Source organism: Esox lucius, chromosome 6, assembly GCF_011004845.1.
Source record: "Esox lucius isolate fEsoLuc1 chromosome 6, fEsoLuc1.pri, whole genome shotgun sequence".
In the NCBI taxonomy this organism is placed as follows: domain Eukaryota; kingdom Metazoa; phylum Chordata; class Actinopteri; order Esociformes; family Esocidae; genus Esox; species Esox lucius.
This window is the reverse complement of record NC_047574.1, coordinates 20,923,514-20,938,573: the sequence shown is the minus strand read 5'-3', so window position 1 is coordinate 20,938,573 and position 15,060 is coordinate 20,923,514. Positions and strand designations below refer to the sequence as shown.

At 41.8% G+C, this 15,060-nt stretch overlaps 1 protein-coding gene across 18 annotated transcripts in view; it reads left to right on the top strand.

Annotated features, from left to right (window-relative positions):
- Positions 1 to 15,060, top strand: part of ablim1a (actin binding LIM protein 1a) — a 51,831-nt gene that overhangs the window by 33,867 nt on the left and 2,904 nt on the right. For 4 of the 18 annotated variants that reach the window (XM_034292692.1, XM_034292689.1, XM_034292686.1 and 1 more), the window contains exons 9-23: positions 2,561 to 2,638; positions 3,551 to 3,709; positions 4,032 to 4,076; positions 4,757 to 4,792; positions 4,918 to 5,044; positions 6,596 to 6,718; positions 7,819 to 7,923; positions 8,267 to 8,314; positions 9,547 to 9,696; positions 10,738 to 10,826; positions 11,688 to 11,811; positions 12,766 to 12,818; positions 12,933 to 12,993; positions 13,198 to 13,205; positions 13,803 to 13,877. In XM_034292692.1, the coding sequence (XP_034148583.1) occupies positions 2,561 to 2,638; positions 3,551 to 3,709; positions 4,032 to 4,076; positions 4,757 to 4,792; positions 4,918 to 5,044; positions 6,596 to 6,718; positions 7,819 to 7,923; positions 8,267 to 8,314; positions 9,547 to 9,696; positions 10,738 to 10,826; positions 11,688 to 11,811; positions 12,766 to 12,818; positions 12,933 to 12,993; positions 13,198 to 13,205; positions 13,803 to 13,877 (1,281 nt within the window). Of the gene's footprint in view, positions 1 to 2,560; positions 2,639 to 3,550; positions 3,710 to 4,031; positions 4,077 to 4,756; positions 4,793 to 4,917; positions 5,045 to 6,595; positions 6,719 to 7,815; positions 7,924 to 8,266; positions 8,315 to 9,546; positions 9,697 to 10,737; positions 10,827 to 11,687; positions 11,812 to 12,765; positions 12,819 to 12,932; positions 12,994 to 13,197; positions 13,206 to 13,802; positions 13,878 to 15,060 lie in introns of all 18 variants that reach the window. The other 14 variants (XM_034292696.1, XM_034292691.1, XM_034292695.1 and 11 more) reach the window with 9 other exon arrangements.

The following is a 15,060-nucleotide window of genomic DNA, read 5'->3' as shown; positions in this document are numbered from 1 at the left end:
AGATTCCTCAGGCCCAACCACCCCTTTCCTGTGGACGTATTGGGGTTCATCTCTTAGTTGAGCCACATGCATTTCTTTGATCGCTGATCATTTACGTGTGGAATGGTCGTCACCCCTTGCCCCTTCGGCCAACTAAGTTGACATTCAGCAGGGTTTTCCTAACCAGCTTTATCTAAACGGTGCCTCTATTTCCCAAAATATCTCCGGCTTAGCGCTGGATGAGCTGTGTGTTTTTCTGTCCCTCCATTCCAGACACTGTCAGTTCTGTCAGACCTGCTTCAGATGGTGTATGGTGCTGAGTGTGTTGTGGTATGCTCACTGGCTAGTATCACTATGCTACAGGTTTATCCAACAGTGTTGTTGGCCGAGCGAAATCCAACAGTCAGTCCATCATGGTCAGTCTGCATCCTTTGTTTTGCCCTTGGACAACACTGGCGTGTCGAGTCCCCGTTCAGTGATCCACCGCTCTGGCTTAGTGGTGCGATTATAGTTACCCTGTAGTGTATCTTGCTGAGTGACCGACTGAATGGCACAACCAGAAGGCAGGCCTCTGGGGCCGACCGTACACCTGGTTTGGGCCATATCATGTATTCAGTGATGAAGGCGCCAGAGGTTACTTGCCCTTTAACCCTGTGTCCACCCTATGTCCACCCCCTGTACATGTGGTTTGTGTTTTTCCCTCACTCTATGTCTGTGTGAGACGCAGGTTTCGGGTCAGTTGCATTTCAATTCAGTCAATATCACCGAAAGTAAACTGAAGTTTCGAATTCAAAAGCACGGAGAGAAAAACGGAATTGGAAGTACCGTTTACATCCAGAGTGGTCGGGATTGAAATGGATTGCGATCCGTGGCCGGGTCTGAGCGGAAAGGGCTCTGTCTAAGTCAGGTTGAAGAGAAGGCCCAGCACAGACCCCAGTTGTGTGACCGTCTGTGAACCCCCCCTCTCCCTTACCTTCCTCCACAGCCGTTGCCTCCGTCACTGTTACTCCTCCACAAAACAGAAAGGCAGGTACTGTATTCGCTGTTGGCTATGCAATGGCATCGTCATGGGTTACTTTGAACATGATGTTGCATAGGTCATAGTTCATAGGACTTGATGCGCGGTCTGCTGCCCCCTGCTGGTGTCAGCTTGCGGTGACGTTGTTTATGTCCATCGTTCAGGCCCGTATCTGACCCATTCATCAACATCGCTTGCATGAGATGAAGTCCCCTGAGGCAGCCAAGTTCTGATTTGTTTTTCCTTCACTAATTGGTCTTTATGCAAAACGCGTCAGATTTATCTGGAGCTGATGTGAAAGACCTCGTGTCGCTGCCTTGCAGTACAGCTGCGTCATTGCGGTCAGGTGTTTGAATCCTCGTCACGGCTCATCAACAATGCCCAGGGGTCCTGCGGAAGGCAGCACGAAATTGCCTCAGTGCTGCTTGGTGTTGAAGGATGGAAATCAGACAGGGCTGTCTTGTCACACTCTGCGCTAAAGTCCTTATCACGAACAAGGTTAAAGTTATACATTGACTGTCTTGGGTGTGCCTGATTTTTTTAGAGTTGCTTAACATCCCCTCCATGGGAATAGATAGGAAACAACAAATTCATGGTTATTTTCACCCCCAAAAATTGTTTAAGAAACATTCGTAGCAACCGTGTGGTTGGGAAAACATGGTTCATGTCAATGGCTGTAGAAAATCAACATTAATTCAGTAATTTTGTTACCATCTGAAGTGTGCTTTTCCCATGTGAAGGTATGTATTTAATGGATAGTTCACTTCACCCAAATAACAAAATGGCACATTGGTGTCCTTGAAATGCAAGCAGTCTTTCGGCAAGCTTTGATAGTAATCCCTGGTAAAGTTTGGTAAAGTTTCCCAGCACGGTTTCCAAATGCTAGCTCCTTACCGTTTGTGGCACAAACACATAGTAATGGTACCGATGTTGTAACTGAGTTTGTGGAATATTCCCATAATCTCTACAGGCCTTTATTGGACTTCACAATAGTTTTCAAATACTTTTGGATGATTTGGATATGATGTCTGAAAAATGCTAATAAATCTCTCTGGGATTTGTTCCAGAAATGCTAAAATGCTAGCATCAAGAAAGAATGCCAGGAAAATGGCATTGTATTCCTGTAATACTTGTATTCCTGTAATACTTAGTTGACTACTTTCAAGGTACCATTTTGTAATTTGGGGGACATGACTAGTTCACTGTTCAAATGTCCTGATTTATGACGTTCTTCCAAGATACTGTGTATTTTACTTGTTGTTTAAGCTGTGATATAACCTTTTGTTGGAGACAGATAGTGATTGAGTGGATATTATTCAAAATGTATTTCTTTGCACACTTTAGCGCAATGCTTGGTTAGCAACCTCATCAAGAAGTTTGAGTCTTTCGGCCTAACAGCCAAGGTGCTGGGTCAATGAACCCGGGTTCGTTTCCACTTTTGGGGGGCTGCTCGCCAATTTATGTGGACAGGACGACATGGCACAAGGCAACTGAACGATAACTAAAAACTAGCCCGGGATGCCTGTGTGTTTAATAATGTAACCAAGAGTTCTCTTCTTGCAGCCTTCGAGGTCATCATCCGACAGTATCTGTTCCAGACCTGGTTCAAGCATACCTGGCTCACCGGGTCATACCATTTATGTGAGTTAATATATATTGTTTCTGTATTTTTGGGAATTCTGAAGCTTTACTGTATGGAGGCAGTGGGGAGTAATAGTGGAGACATGTTTTGCTGACAGAGCAGTAGGCTGGATTCGAACCCATTCGTCTGCTGTGTATGTGGCAGCAACTTATACCACTGGATCGCTCTAGGCCGTGTGTTCTGCCCACCGTACACTACATCTTATTGGGCTGGATGGGCCACTTCTATTTTCGGAATTGAGGCCACGTCTTCCGTAGGGAAACTTGAAGGTCCACTCCGGTCACGTTCACCCTTCTGAAATGTCCAAGCTTCTCCATAACACACTTAAAAAAGTGATCTCACCTTGTCTAAATGTGACCTCACCTTGTCTCATACAATCAAATTCAGATTCAGCAGGTCATCAGGGAATTGGAACACACAGATCTATCTGTTTTAATAGGCTAGAATGTCAGTCTTACTTTGTCTTAGGGAACAAATTATTTGTTTGCAAATCGATGATAATGTGTCCGGAGTGATCCTTTAAGTTCAACTATGAAACTCTGTGTATTTTTCTACCAGCTAGTTGTGGCCTGTATTGTATTTATGTGTCTGCTAACGTACAGAAAGACCTGACTTATTCTAAAGCAGAAGAGAACCTAACAGCATCCTCTGTAGGCCCTGACCCTGTAACATTCTTGTTACTTATCATTCTTGTACACAAAAATTCCAAGGTTTACCAGAAATCATGGTTGGAATATTTAATCAGCAGCAAATTTTAGAATCCTCAACAACAACAAAAAACGCATTTCTGAGAAACCTGTTAATTGTGTTAGCTAGTGTTCACTAGTAACCCTTTGGAGTAGTGTGCTCTTTAGCTGTGTAACCTTTCTCGTTCTGTCTCTGTGTGTCTCTCTGTCTGTGTCCGTCCCTAGGCAAAAGTAGACAATGAGATCCTTGATTACAGGGACCTAGCCGCCATTCCCAAAGTCAAAGCCATTTACGACATAGAGCGCCCTGATCTGATTACCTATGAGCCTTTGTACACCATGTCCCTTGATGAGAAGGATGAGAGGAGGGAGAGTGTGGGAGAGGTAACTAATAACCCATCATGCATGACCAGTGTGTGGAGTGCATGTATGTGTGACGCGTCGCGTTAAACTGAACCACGCCGTTCATTCTGACTTTCACGGAGAGTGTGTTTCCAATTGAGAGACGGAAGAGATAAATCATATTCATTTTCATCTCCACCACGGGAAAAAGTCAGGTATCGGACAATCCATTTGTTTGTGGTTGCAGGGTCTATATCTTTTGATTAGCATGACATCACATTCTAGTGCATGACAAACTCACCTTTCTAAAGGAAACCTATTATTGGCACCCATCAGAGTGCTCAGTGATTCCCTGTGTCCGCAGCTCCATACCGCCAGAAGAGAACGTTCCCCCATGACAGATGACAGGGTAGGACAGCTACCGTCTATTTTGATTGATGATAACTTGGTGCTGGTTTGTTGCTTTGTTACAGAATGTTTGTATGGTGTTAATCTTACTGTGGAGCTTGTTAGTTATTTGGGATGGCCATTATTTGGGATGGGTCATTTTGGCTAATTGAGACAGCTTATTTTGATCCCAAACAGTTCTTTATTCAAAATGCTTAAAAATATACCAGGAAAATAAAAACCTCCCCAATGAAGCCCATTGGATCGGCTACCGTAATGTCAGGTAATTAAATGCATATTCAAATAGGATACTGGACCAAAATATTGCGCTCCCCGTGCTATTTATTGTGTCTACAATGTGATTACACCTTCTATAGTGAATTATTTAGTAACTTATCTTCAGATACTCAGTGTTTTGACATATAGGTGTGCAAATCAGGCAGTCCAACTAATGATTCTCTCACCATTGCAGTTTGTTTTGGAATATAAACAAACCACATTAATGTAGAGATCATACATTGTCAAGGAAAAATTAAGTCTGACATTTCTAATTTACAAACTTGCTGAAATTCGCTGAGGACTTTATAAGCGTTAAATAGGCTAGACGTTTTAAAAGCACGCCATTGTAGGGAGGTTTTCCCTCCCCATAGAGGGGTGAAGTAATGCTCCGAGCTTGAAAAAAAAAGTGATTTTCTTTTTCAGTCATCGAGAAACATGTCTCCTACCCCATCCGCTGAGGTAAGGGCTGCGTTCCTCATGGATAAACTGTACACATTGAGCTGCAAACGTTCAGGTCAAGCTCCATTGAAAAGAGACATTTGACTCTGTGATTGACAAGTGATGGAAGGGTGTCGTCCTCGTAGGGCTGCTATGACATGAGGGAACGCATCCTCCAGAGGTCCACCAGTCAGGGCTCCATCGGATCACCTGTCTACAATCGCCATAGTTACACGCCGCTGTCGCGCTCGCCGCAGCATTTTCACAGACCAGGTGAGTGTTTGTGAGGGTCTCAGTTTGCGTGGGTGCGTATGATTTGTGTTCGTCTTCATAGATTACTACAGAAGACTGAATATGGATGGCCTCTGCGCTATTCTCGTACTTTCCCAAGAACACTACTTGTTCACAATTCTCACAGGACTGACATTCATGCCTGTCACTCTTTCTTAGCCCCGCCTTATTCTTATTCCCTCACTGCAGCTTGTGGTGTCCCCTCCATACCTATAAACTAGCCATCTTCTCTAACAACCCTAGTAACATTTTGTAGTAATTTTCATGAATATGGAATTGTAATGCTTATACATGTTTTTTTATTATAAGTGCACTTTGGTTGCCCCTTCTTAATAAAGGGGATCACACCTTGTGCTAAAGTGACCTCAACTTGTCTGACTTATAACTACCCATCCCAATCCCCATCAAAATGAGGTTCAGGTGTCAAATGGCAAGGGGTTTGCCCTTTTAATGAGATAGAATTTGATGTCACTGTAATTTTGTAATTCTCCTTAACCAACGATTAGTTTACAAGGTGGGACATTTCATCTGGAAAGCAAATTCAGGTGGATGATCGTGTGACCGGACTGCACCTTTAAATATGTATTATTAATGCATGGATAGTTTATAGTCAATCAAAGGTATACTGTGAGCTATGCTGTTAGAGTTCTAGTAATTTCACATACATTAGCACTAGCTTCATTCATTCTAGATGCAATAAAATATTTAAGTATTCTCAAAAAGCAAGTTAAAGATGTTGTCCATTATTTTTGACCACTGGTTGTAAAAGTGGTGCTATTGAGCCAAAAACGGTGCCTGGAAATTATGGTTAATGTCATGAAAATCACTTTTTTTTAAGCTTGGAATGGCTAACTAAGGTATAATAGTGATTCTGCTTATAGATTATGCAAATATATTATTAACATATTACACATCCAGCCCAAAATGGGAGTTTAAAAAAGTGTTTTAATAATAGCAAGTCCCAGAATGCATCTTTACCGACCAGCATCTTGCAGTATCTCTTAAATGCTATTCATGAAAGTTATTGTACAACACTGTTTTCTATTCAAAAATTTAAATTCAGCAATGATGCATAAGAGGGTATGGTATATGGCCAATATACTGCTGCTATAGGCTGTTCTGAAGACCAATCACAGAGTGCCTCAGTATAGCCCTCAGCCCTAGTAAAGCAACCATATACCACAAGCTTCTAAGGTGTCTTATTGCTATTATAAACCAACCCGCCAGCTTATTTCCACCTCAATTAAATGGAGTAGACTTTCCTCCTCTTCTCAAATTTCTTCTTTTCCAGTTTTTACCCGGTGCTGATTTTCTCCCTGCCCCCCCCCCCGTCTTTCCTTTACCTCCACCTCTCCCCCACCCTAATTGCGTCCGGTCCCCTTCGGCTCTTCCTCATCCCGCTCTAACCCCCCCCCACATCCCTGCCTTTACCTGTTATGGTACATCTACTGGCTGTGGCACTTACCTCAACACCCTACCTCCACATTTCCCCCAACCCTGCCCTCCCTCCCCCAAACCATACCTCACCCACAGAGGCAATGACGGGCATGCAGAAGCTCTGCTCCGCCCTGTGCAGTAACAGTGTGGGCTCCTCCAGCATTAACGACTCCCGTCCCACCTCCCCTTTCAGACATCACTTCCTCCCCCATAGCCAAGGTAAGACAGGGCCACCCTGGCTAGTCTCCAGAGCCCCTTCACTGTTCCGCACTCCCCAGGCAAGCCGTCACCTCACTTACCTCTCACAGCCTTTGACTGTATGATTAAACCACTCACGCCAATATTATCTTCATCATCATCTTCATCATAATGACCCACGGGTCAACTGCTGCTGAGTACAGATTTATACTGTTATGCCCAGCTGATGTAAAGTGATTTATGCCTTTCTGGCCAAGTTACCGTAGGTTGACAGACCAGAATCTTTTCTTTTTTTTATATAAAACCAGATAATAGGTGGAAGCTAGTGGTTAGAGTGTCTGACCGGTAGTAACCCTGCGCCAGCATGTTGAACATTCATTTGTTTGGTCCCTGAGCTAGACAGTTAACCCGTATTGCTTCCCAGGCCATTGCTGTAAATGTAAATGTCAGTTAACTGACCTGGTGAAATGATGTCAAATAAAAATCATATTTATATTATTTCAGTATGTTTGGCCTTTTGTGCAATTTTCTCTGGAAAAGAGCGGCTGGTAAATGACTAACATTTTAAAAGCGTAATTATATACAAGAGGTTAATTTCTACTTCTGCTGAGGGACTCATAGAGTGAATCTGTACCAAAGTCCCTATTCAAGCCTGTGGATGCTACTGTGTCCTCTGGTTGGCTTCTTGTCTGTTCCATGCTTCATCTTCAGTACAATAATTGCTTGAATCTTCCGTGGCTCATTCTGTGATGTGGTAAAACAGCATCCCATTAAACATTCTCAAAATGTGAAAAACCTTTCAATCACCATGCTACCATTTGTATTGCTAGATCCTAATTTGGCAGACTGCACTTTTCGGATGCACTGACGGTTGCAAAACTGAAACTGTCTATAAATTCCTTGATTCTCCAAAACATCTGCATGGATTCTGGATGCCCTGCTTCTATTTCAAACAGGGATTCTGGGGCAAACAGAAGAATGTATTGAAAGTTCCCAGAATTCTGCAACCCTTGCTATATGAAAGATTCAGAGACACGGTGGCTCTGAATAACGTTCTCTAAACGTTTGTTTTCTGTAAGGTTGCCTTGCTTATGTTTTATTCTTGATTCTTGTTATTGGAGGCACTGAGCCAGCCAACGGTCGAAGCTCCCCAATTCCCCAAAGGCCAGACAGCCGGCCGGTAACTCCGCCTCTCTCTCTGACTCCGAAACATTTCCACCTCCCAGGTAGGAGACACAAGCAGAGTAAACCTGTCACTGACACCTGGTCACCCGTGACCATGTCCCTTGGTGTCACCCGACTCCCATTCCATTAAAGGATGTTAGTGTTATGTGCCTCTTACACCAGTCACGTCACCATGGTAACACGCCTTAATGTCTAACGATGTTGTCAGTGCTGGTGTTGGATCGTTTCATTGTCTTTTTATATTGTTTCATCGTCTTTCTGTTGCTGTGGGGTTTTTCTTTATTATTCGAATACATGGGCATGTGTCATTGTGATGTGATACAATGTGATGTTCTGATATACATATATATGCACATTTCAGAATTTTTCTCTTAACCCTTTCAGATCAGGGGATCAACATTTACAGAAAACCACCCATCTACAAACAGCACGGTACATTCACTACTTATCACCTTCTTTCATTATTAACAGCATAATGTTTGGCATGAATATTTAATAATATTGGTACTATTTACAGAAAACAGTCAGAACCTTCTATTGGGTAATAATAATTATTTTAGCAGGGGCATGCTTTTTGCCATGAAACAATGGTGATTATAAGAAACCTCGTCCGGATTGATAATTTTACCTTTGGAAACGAGTGGAATAGGAATGCTGCATCAGATGTCAATGAGCAATGTCAGGATCCTGTTGACTGTGGTTTCTCGGTGTGGATTGACATTGTGTGATCACCACATTGACGTCTGATTGTAACCATGTCTTGTAACCACCTCCAATGTCAATGTGTCAACATTGTTTGAAGTCTCTCTCCGACCACTCACTTTCTGAACGCTTTTCCGAGCATGGAATGCCTACATAAAACAACAAGGCATGTGAGCCTAGATTACCCCGTTAATCTACGAGGACTGTTCAGGGTTCCCTTTGTAGTATCATTTGCTGATGTGTTTTTGGATTGTGATGACAGAGGGGGCTCCGTGACTCAGCAGCAATAACAAGTAAAGGGAAGTGCGTTTTTTTGTCCTAAAAGTCTTTCAGAATATACATGGGTACATTTCTAGGGATGAGTCGAGCATCCGAGGTGCAGAAAATATAGATCTTGGCAACAGAGCCAGCCCACTACAAATATCAATACAGTATAATCTCTGGATAATTGTGTAATGTATGTGTAAAGAGGGTACTTTGCTTTGATCAGGATCACATTTAAACATAGATACAATCAGAATGTTACTTGGTATAATGGCACTGGCAGTGTTAGAAAACAGAGCGAGAATACATCAAATCTACACAAAGTTGACATACAAATAGTATATACAATGGCTGGTGATCAAATAAGATAATGGTGTATGAGCGGTGAGTATACAATATAACTGGATTTACAGTTATTTACAGTTTCAGAGTAGTATGTAGATGCAGAGTTTTGTGTATGGTGTATAGCAGCGGTTAACAGTTAGTGAACAGTTTGGAGGAGGCTTGATGAGCGTCGTCTTATTAGTCTCTGTGGGACAGATGGCCGGCTGCTGAATACGACCGCACAGGGAAAGAAACTCAAATCGTATAGAGATTACCGGACAACATTTCAGACTGGTGCTGTTTGAAATGTGCAGCTGTGGTCAGGAGATCTCATTCAGACACTGATAGTCCAGTTGCCCTGGTTACCGACCCAGATTTACCCACTCCAAAAAGAAAGTCCGCTGATGACATCATCAGATCCGCCACGTTTCCTGCCGCCTTTGCCCCCCCTCCGGATGACACTTCACCCAGCGAGAGTGACCACTGGCCCCCCTGCTCCCCCTACCTGGCTCTGGCTGCCTTAGGTACAGTCAGCTCCCTGTGAGCGTGCTTGCACCGCCCCACCTTCCAGCCATTCCAGGCTCACAACCCAAGCACTGAAGTCAGCCCTGTCCAGAAACAACCACCAGTCGCTAGCCCTAGACATTTGTGGGGATCAGACTGGATTTCGTAGATTTAAGTTATCTGTCAACAGCACCACCTCATCCTATCGTAGGTGGAATTAGGTGGCCATTTTGCTTATTTAACTCTATCTGATCTCCACATGTCTCTACAATGTTGTTCTCTGGGTTTTTATGGACAGGGCGGAAATTCACTTTTATGTACTTGTAGCTTAACCCTACCACTAAGCTTAATTGCATCCCAGCTCCCACTATATATTTTGTTTGCTTTCTGGAAACGACATTTGGAATTAATTTGCTGACATTCATAACTTGCTATGCTGAACAGGGTCTCCTTGAAAGGCTGTGGTTGTGCGGACCACAACCTTTTTTTTGGCTTGCTAGAGGATTCCTTTGCACTGCTCCTTTAAAGCCATGTACACGCAGCTTATCAATGGATCGATTGTGGTACCTACACACCATTCACAAATGACTTGGACAGAGCTGATTGAGACTGGTTTCAAACTGACATGTCTTTCCTCACCTCGTTGTTTCTGGGTGTCAAATTCACAGCCGAAAGCTCATCTTGTGAATGCTGTCTTGATGTCTGTGTGACACTTACGTGCAGCTGAGTTCTTTCACTTGTCTTGGTGTTGTCTGTTCATGTCTTGCCAACTATGTCTCATTTGTGTTTTTTCACACCCATGTGGCTCATTTCTTCATTCTTCACCACCATAGCCAATAATTCATAAATACTTACTTAATAAATGCTTAAAAAATATCCAATACAGTGCTTTTGCGAATGTCATGTCCACATATGGGGGCGTTGTATTATGCATATCATTTCAGTATTATATTATATAGTTTTTAAGTTTAGTTTTGTGTTTAGCACCTGGATATGGGTGTTCGTGTCTCTGCACCCGTGTTTGTGTTTGCTAATTAGTGGGTTGTGTATGCACCTCCAAGGGTCAGAAGGAGGAAGGAGACGGTCCAGAGAGGAGGAGGAGGAGGAGGCCCTGAAGAGAAAGCAACTGCACGAAGAGCATATCAACAAGGTCAGAGATGCATGCACCTACTCCCACAATGGCTCACTATACATTTCAAAATGTCTACATACATAATACCAGCAGGTAATAGGGAAAGGATATTTTTTTAGTTTTAGTATTTTCCACATTTTAGAATAATAGCAAAGACATCAAAACTATGAAATTACACATATTAAATAATGTAGCAAACAAAAGTTAAAGTGAACAAATGACCAAAATCTCTTTTGTATATTCATCAAAGTAGCCACCCTTTGCCTTGATGACAGCTTTGCACACTCTCTTTGCATTCTCTCAACCACCTTCATAAGGTAGTCACCTGGAATGCATATCATTTAACAGGTGTGCCTTGTTAAAGGTACATTTTTGGGAATTTCTTTCCTTCTTAATGTGGTTGAGCAAATCAGTTGTGTTGTGACAAGGTAGGGTTGGCTTACAGAAGACCGTCATTGTGTCTGTAGTGTGTACTGTAGTAGTCCATATTATTGCAAAAGCAGCTCAAATCATTTTTTTTTTGGTTTTGTGTGGAGGGAGTTCTCCCACTTCGTCAAACATTATAGGAGGTGAGTCACTCCTGCTATCTTGGCAAAGGGGGGTGAACCAAATAATAAATCCAGGTGTGCCAATAATTTTCTTATTATTTCATGATTACATTTTATTTTCTTTAACAATTTTCACTCAATTAAAGATTCATATGAGTTTTTGAGTGTAAGATCAATGACTTGCACTGTATTTATGAAGATATATACAGTTATATAACAAGTTATAACAATGCTTATTTTTGTCCACATTGCCCGGCTCTAAAACTTGATCATAATGTGTTTGACATTCATGTATGACGTTTCATCAAGACAGTGTATTCTATGTCCGCAGATTCAGTCTGGTTTGGGGAAGCTGATTATGAAAGAGGAAAATGAGAAGGACCAGATCAGAGAACGTCATGCACGCAGCCAATCAGCTCAGCGCTATCAACCCCAGCCAACCAAATGTGATGGAGGTACACTACAGTTCAAACATTTGGTATCCCTTAGAAATGTCTTTGTTTTTGAAAGAAAAGCAATATCTTATGTCCATTAAAATAACATCAAATTGATCAGAAATACAGTGTAGACATTGTTAATGTTGTAAATTATTATTGTAGCTGGAAATGGCTGGTTTCTAATGGAATATCTACATAGGCGTATGCCGATAAAGAGGCTCCTCATCAGCAACCATTAATGCTTTGTTCCAATGGCATGTTGTGTTTGCTATTCCAAGTTTATAATTGTAAGTGATCATTAGAATGTTAGCACAGCTGAAAACTGCTGGTTAAATAAGCAGTAAAACTGGCATTGTTTAGAATAGTTGAGTATCTGGAGCATCAGCAATTGTGGGTTCGATTACAGGCTCAAAATGGCCAGAAACAAAGAAATGTATTCTGGAACTCATCAGTTTATTCTTGTTCTGGGAAATTATGCTGTGTACTACTCCCTCCACAGAACAGCGCAAACTGGCTCTAACCAGAAAAGAAAGAGGAGTGGGAGGCCCCAGTGCACAACTGAGCAAGTGGAAAAATACATTAGGGTCTAGTTTGAGAATCAAACTATATTAAAGCTATATTAAATAGCACTGTACCCTCAAAAAACACCAGTCTCAACGTCAGCGTCAAGAACTGTTTAGGGAAGAAGCAGTCAGCTGGTTTTCTGTCTGTAATGGAGTGGCCAGCACAGTCACCGGATCCCAACCCTACTGAGCTGCTGTGGGAGCAGCTTGAACGTATGGTACATAAGAAGTGCTGATCAAGCCAATCCCACTTGTGGGAGGTACTTCAATGAACTCGATATTGTTCAAACGGCAAAAAGTGACCCTATCAAATCAACAGCATGAACCATTCAAACGACAGGACATAACAGGGCAGCCTGATTAACTTAGCCTCATTAAAATGGTGCTTCACATCATTATTCTTTTTCAGATGATTCCAAAACCTCATCACTGCCTGGTTACGGAAGAAATGGGTTACACCGGGTAAGATCTGACGCTGTCAGACCTCACAACTATTTGTTCCATCCGACTATAAAAATCAATCTGAGCATTATATGGAAGTTGTTTCTGTTGTTACAAAGCTTTCTATCTCTACAGCCTCAGTCAACAGATTTCACTCAGTATAACAGCCATGGGGACATGGGTGGAGGAGGACGAGGTGAGTGTGGTTCAGGAAAAAAAGTGCTGGTTATATTCACAGCTACTTCAACAATTACAATTCTGTTATAGCTACAATATGTTTAATATGAAGAAAAATACCAAATTTTTCTAAGTCCGTTTTGGAAAGAAAAAAAATTTAAGAGAACTAACACAAGTGAAACATTAACTGTGAGTCATTTCTCTGTCCCATTTTGTCTTGCAGAGTTTCAGGTATGTCCCTCATTTGCTTACCCACAAATGCTGTTCATTATGTTTTTCATTTTGCATGTGTTTTGCTCACTCATTTCCCAGGGTCGCAAACCACATGCTATCTTGACTGTCAACCCACTCCAGCTAAATGCCTGCATCAAAGTGAACACAATGCAGTGATCCTGCATGCTGCTGCCATCGAACAAAAAGAACACTGCTTAGACATGTTCATTGTCACTGTGGCTACACTGAACCACTGTAAATCTACTTCAGTGGATTCTTTGTCTCATCGCCTGTTAAGTCGTTTCAAAATGTCTTCGGTTGGACTAAATGTCGAAATAAGTTTCTTATACTACTGTCCGCTCTGGTCCACGAGAGGACAGGCTATCAAAAGTTTTCACTAGGTGACATTAGAAGCTATCCAAACAGTTAATAGTGTAAACTAATGGTAAACGTTGAGAGCCATACCCTAATACTTGTGCTGCATTGACCAGATGTTCACAGTGCTACGTATAGTAGCTATATGGTACAGTGGCTTGGCTAGTGGGTCCTGGAGCTGATACCTATGGTATCTGTACCTCACCACAATTACATGTGTATGTATGTTCTATCCTGTAGCACTTAAGGGATGGCCGTGCCGCCGTTACAAGAATGGACAGGGGAGTATCTATGCCTAATATGTTGGAACCAAAAGCAAGTATCTTATTTCTTTATACTTCTTAGACAAACATTGCACTTATCTGGTGATTTGTTTCACTTGTAGCTAGATTTACAACTGTATGTGACCAGTCCCTAAAAGTATAATTCCAATGACAATGCTAAGTTTTGAATGAACATTTACACTACAAAACTGAAAGGTTATGCTACAAAGTGAGCTTGGCACACCAGCATCAGAGCACGTGTTGTAATGTAAAAGAAAGGAATTGTGAGTTAAACCTAAATACTGACAACACTAGATTCTTTTACTATCGGTTTGTCTTATAACATCAGCTTAGCTAGCTACAGTAGCCTGTATGCAGTTCCTTTACGGATTTGTGAAAACAAATCTGTACTCCATTTTTCACGATACTGTGTTGAAGTCCAGACAGAAGTTATAGTGAGCTGAGTCACCTCTTGCTTAGCATGCCAGCTTTTCCATGCTCATTTGTTCATGGCTTCAAAACGGACTGTATGGAAAATACAGTGGAAAAATCCAACACCAAATGTATATTGAAAGATTTGAATCACTGTATACTTTATGAAGGAGCTACACCTTCATTGTTGGATTGTCCTGTATGGTGTGCCTACTTTGAGTTTAGATAACAGAAAAATTCACTTCTTTTGTTGCTTATTATAACATTTCAATAAGCTCTTGCAAAACTCTCACTCTACGTTTCTATGGATCTCATGTAGTTGTGTTAGTGCAATAGCCCTTAGAATAATAGCTTAATTAGCTGTAAAGCCCATGGGATAGCAGATTTCCCAATCTTGCCTAACTCAAAACTCCCCTTTCCTCTCCTTTCTGAAATTAGAAACAGGCTGCAAAGTCGTGATTTGTCCATGTAAAACAAGACAGTAACTATAGCCTGCTGCTGCTTGTTATTACCTGCATCCTAGTCGTTCCTGACTGTAGTTACACTACCGTTCAAAAGTTGGATCACTTAGAAATGTCCTTGTTTTTATTTGTAATTTTTTTATTACATCACATTGAACAGAAGTAGTGCAGACATTATTAATGTAGTAAATGACTACTGTAGCTGGAACATTTTTTAATGGAGTAACTACATAGGCCTACAGAGGTCCATTATCAGCAACCATCAGTCCTATGTTCCATTGGCATTTGGTTTTTGATAATCCAGATTTATCATTTTAAAAGGCAAATTGATCATAACAAAAC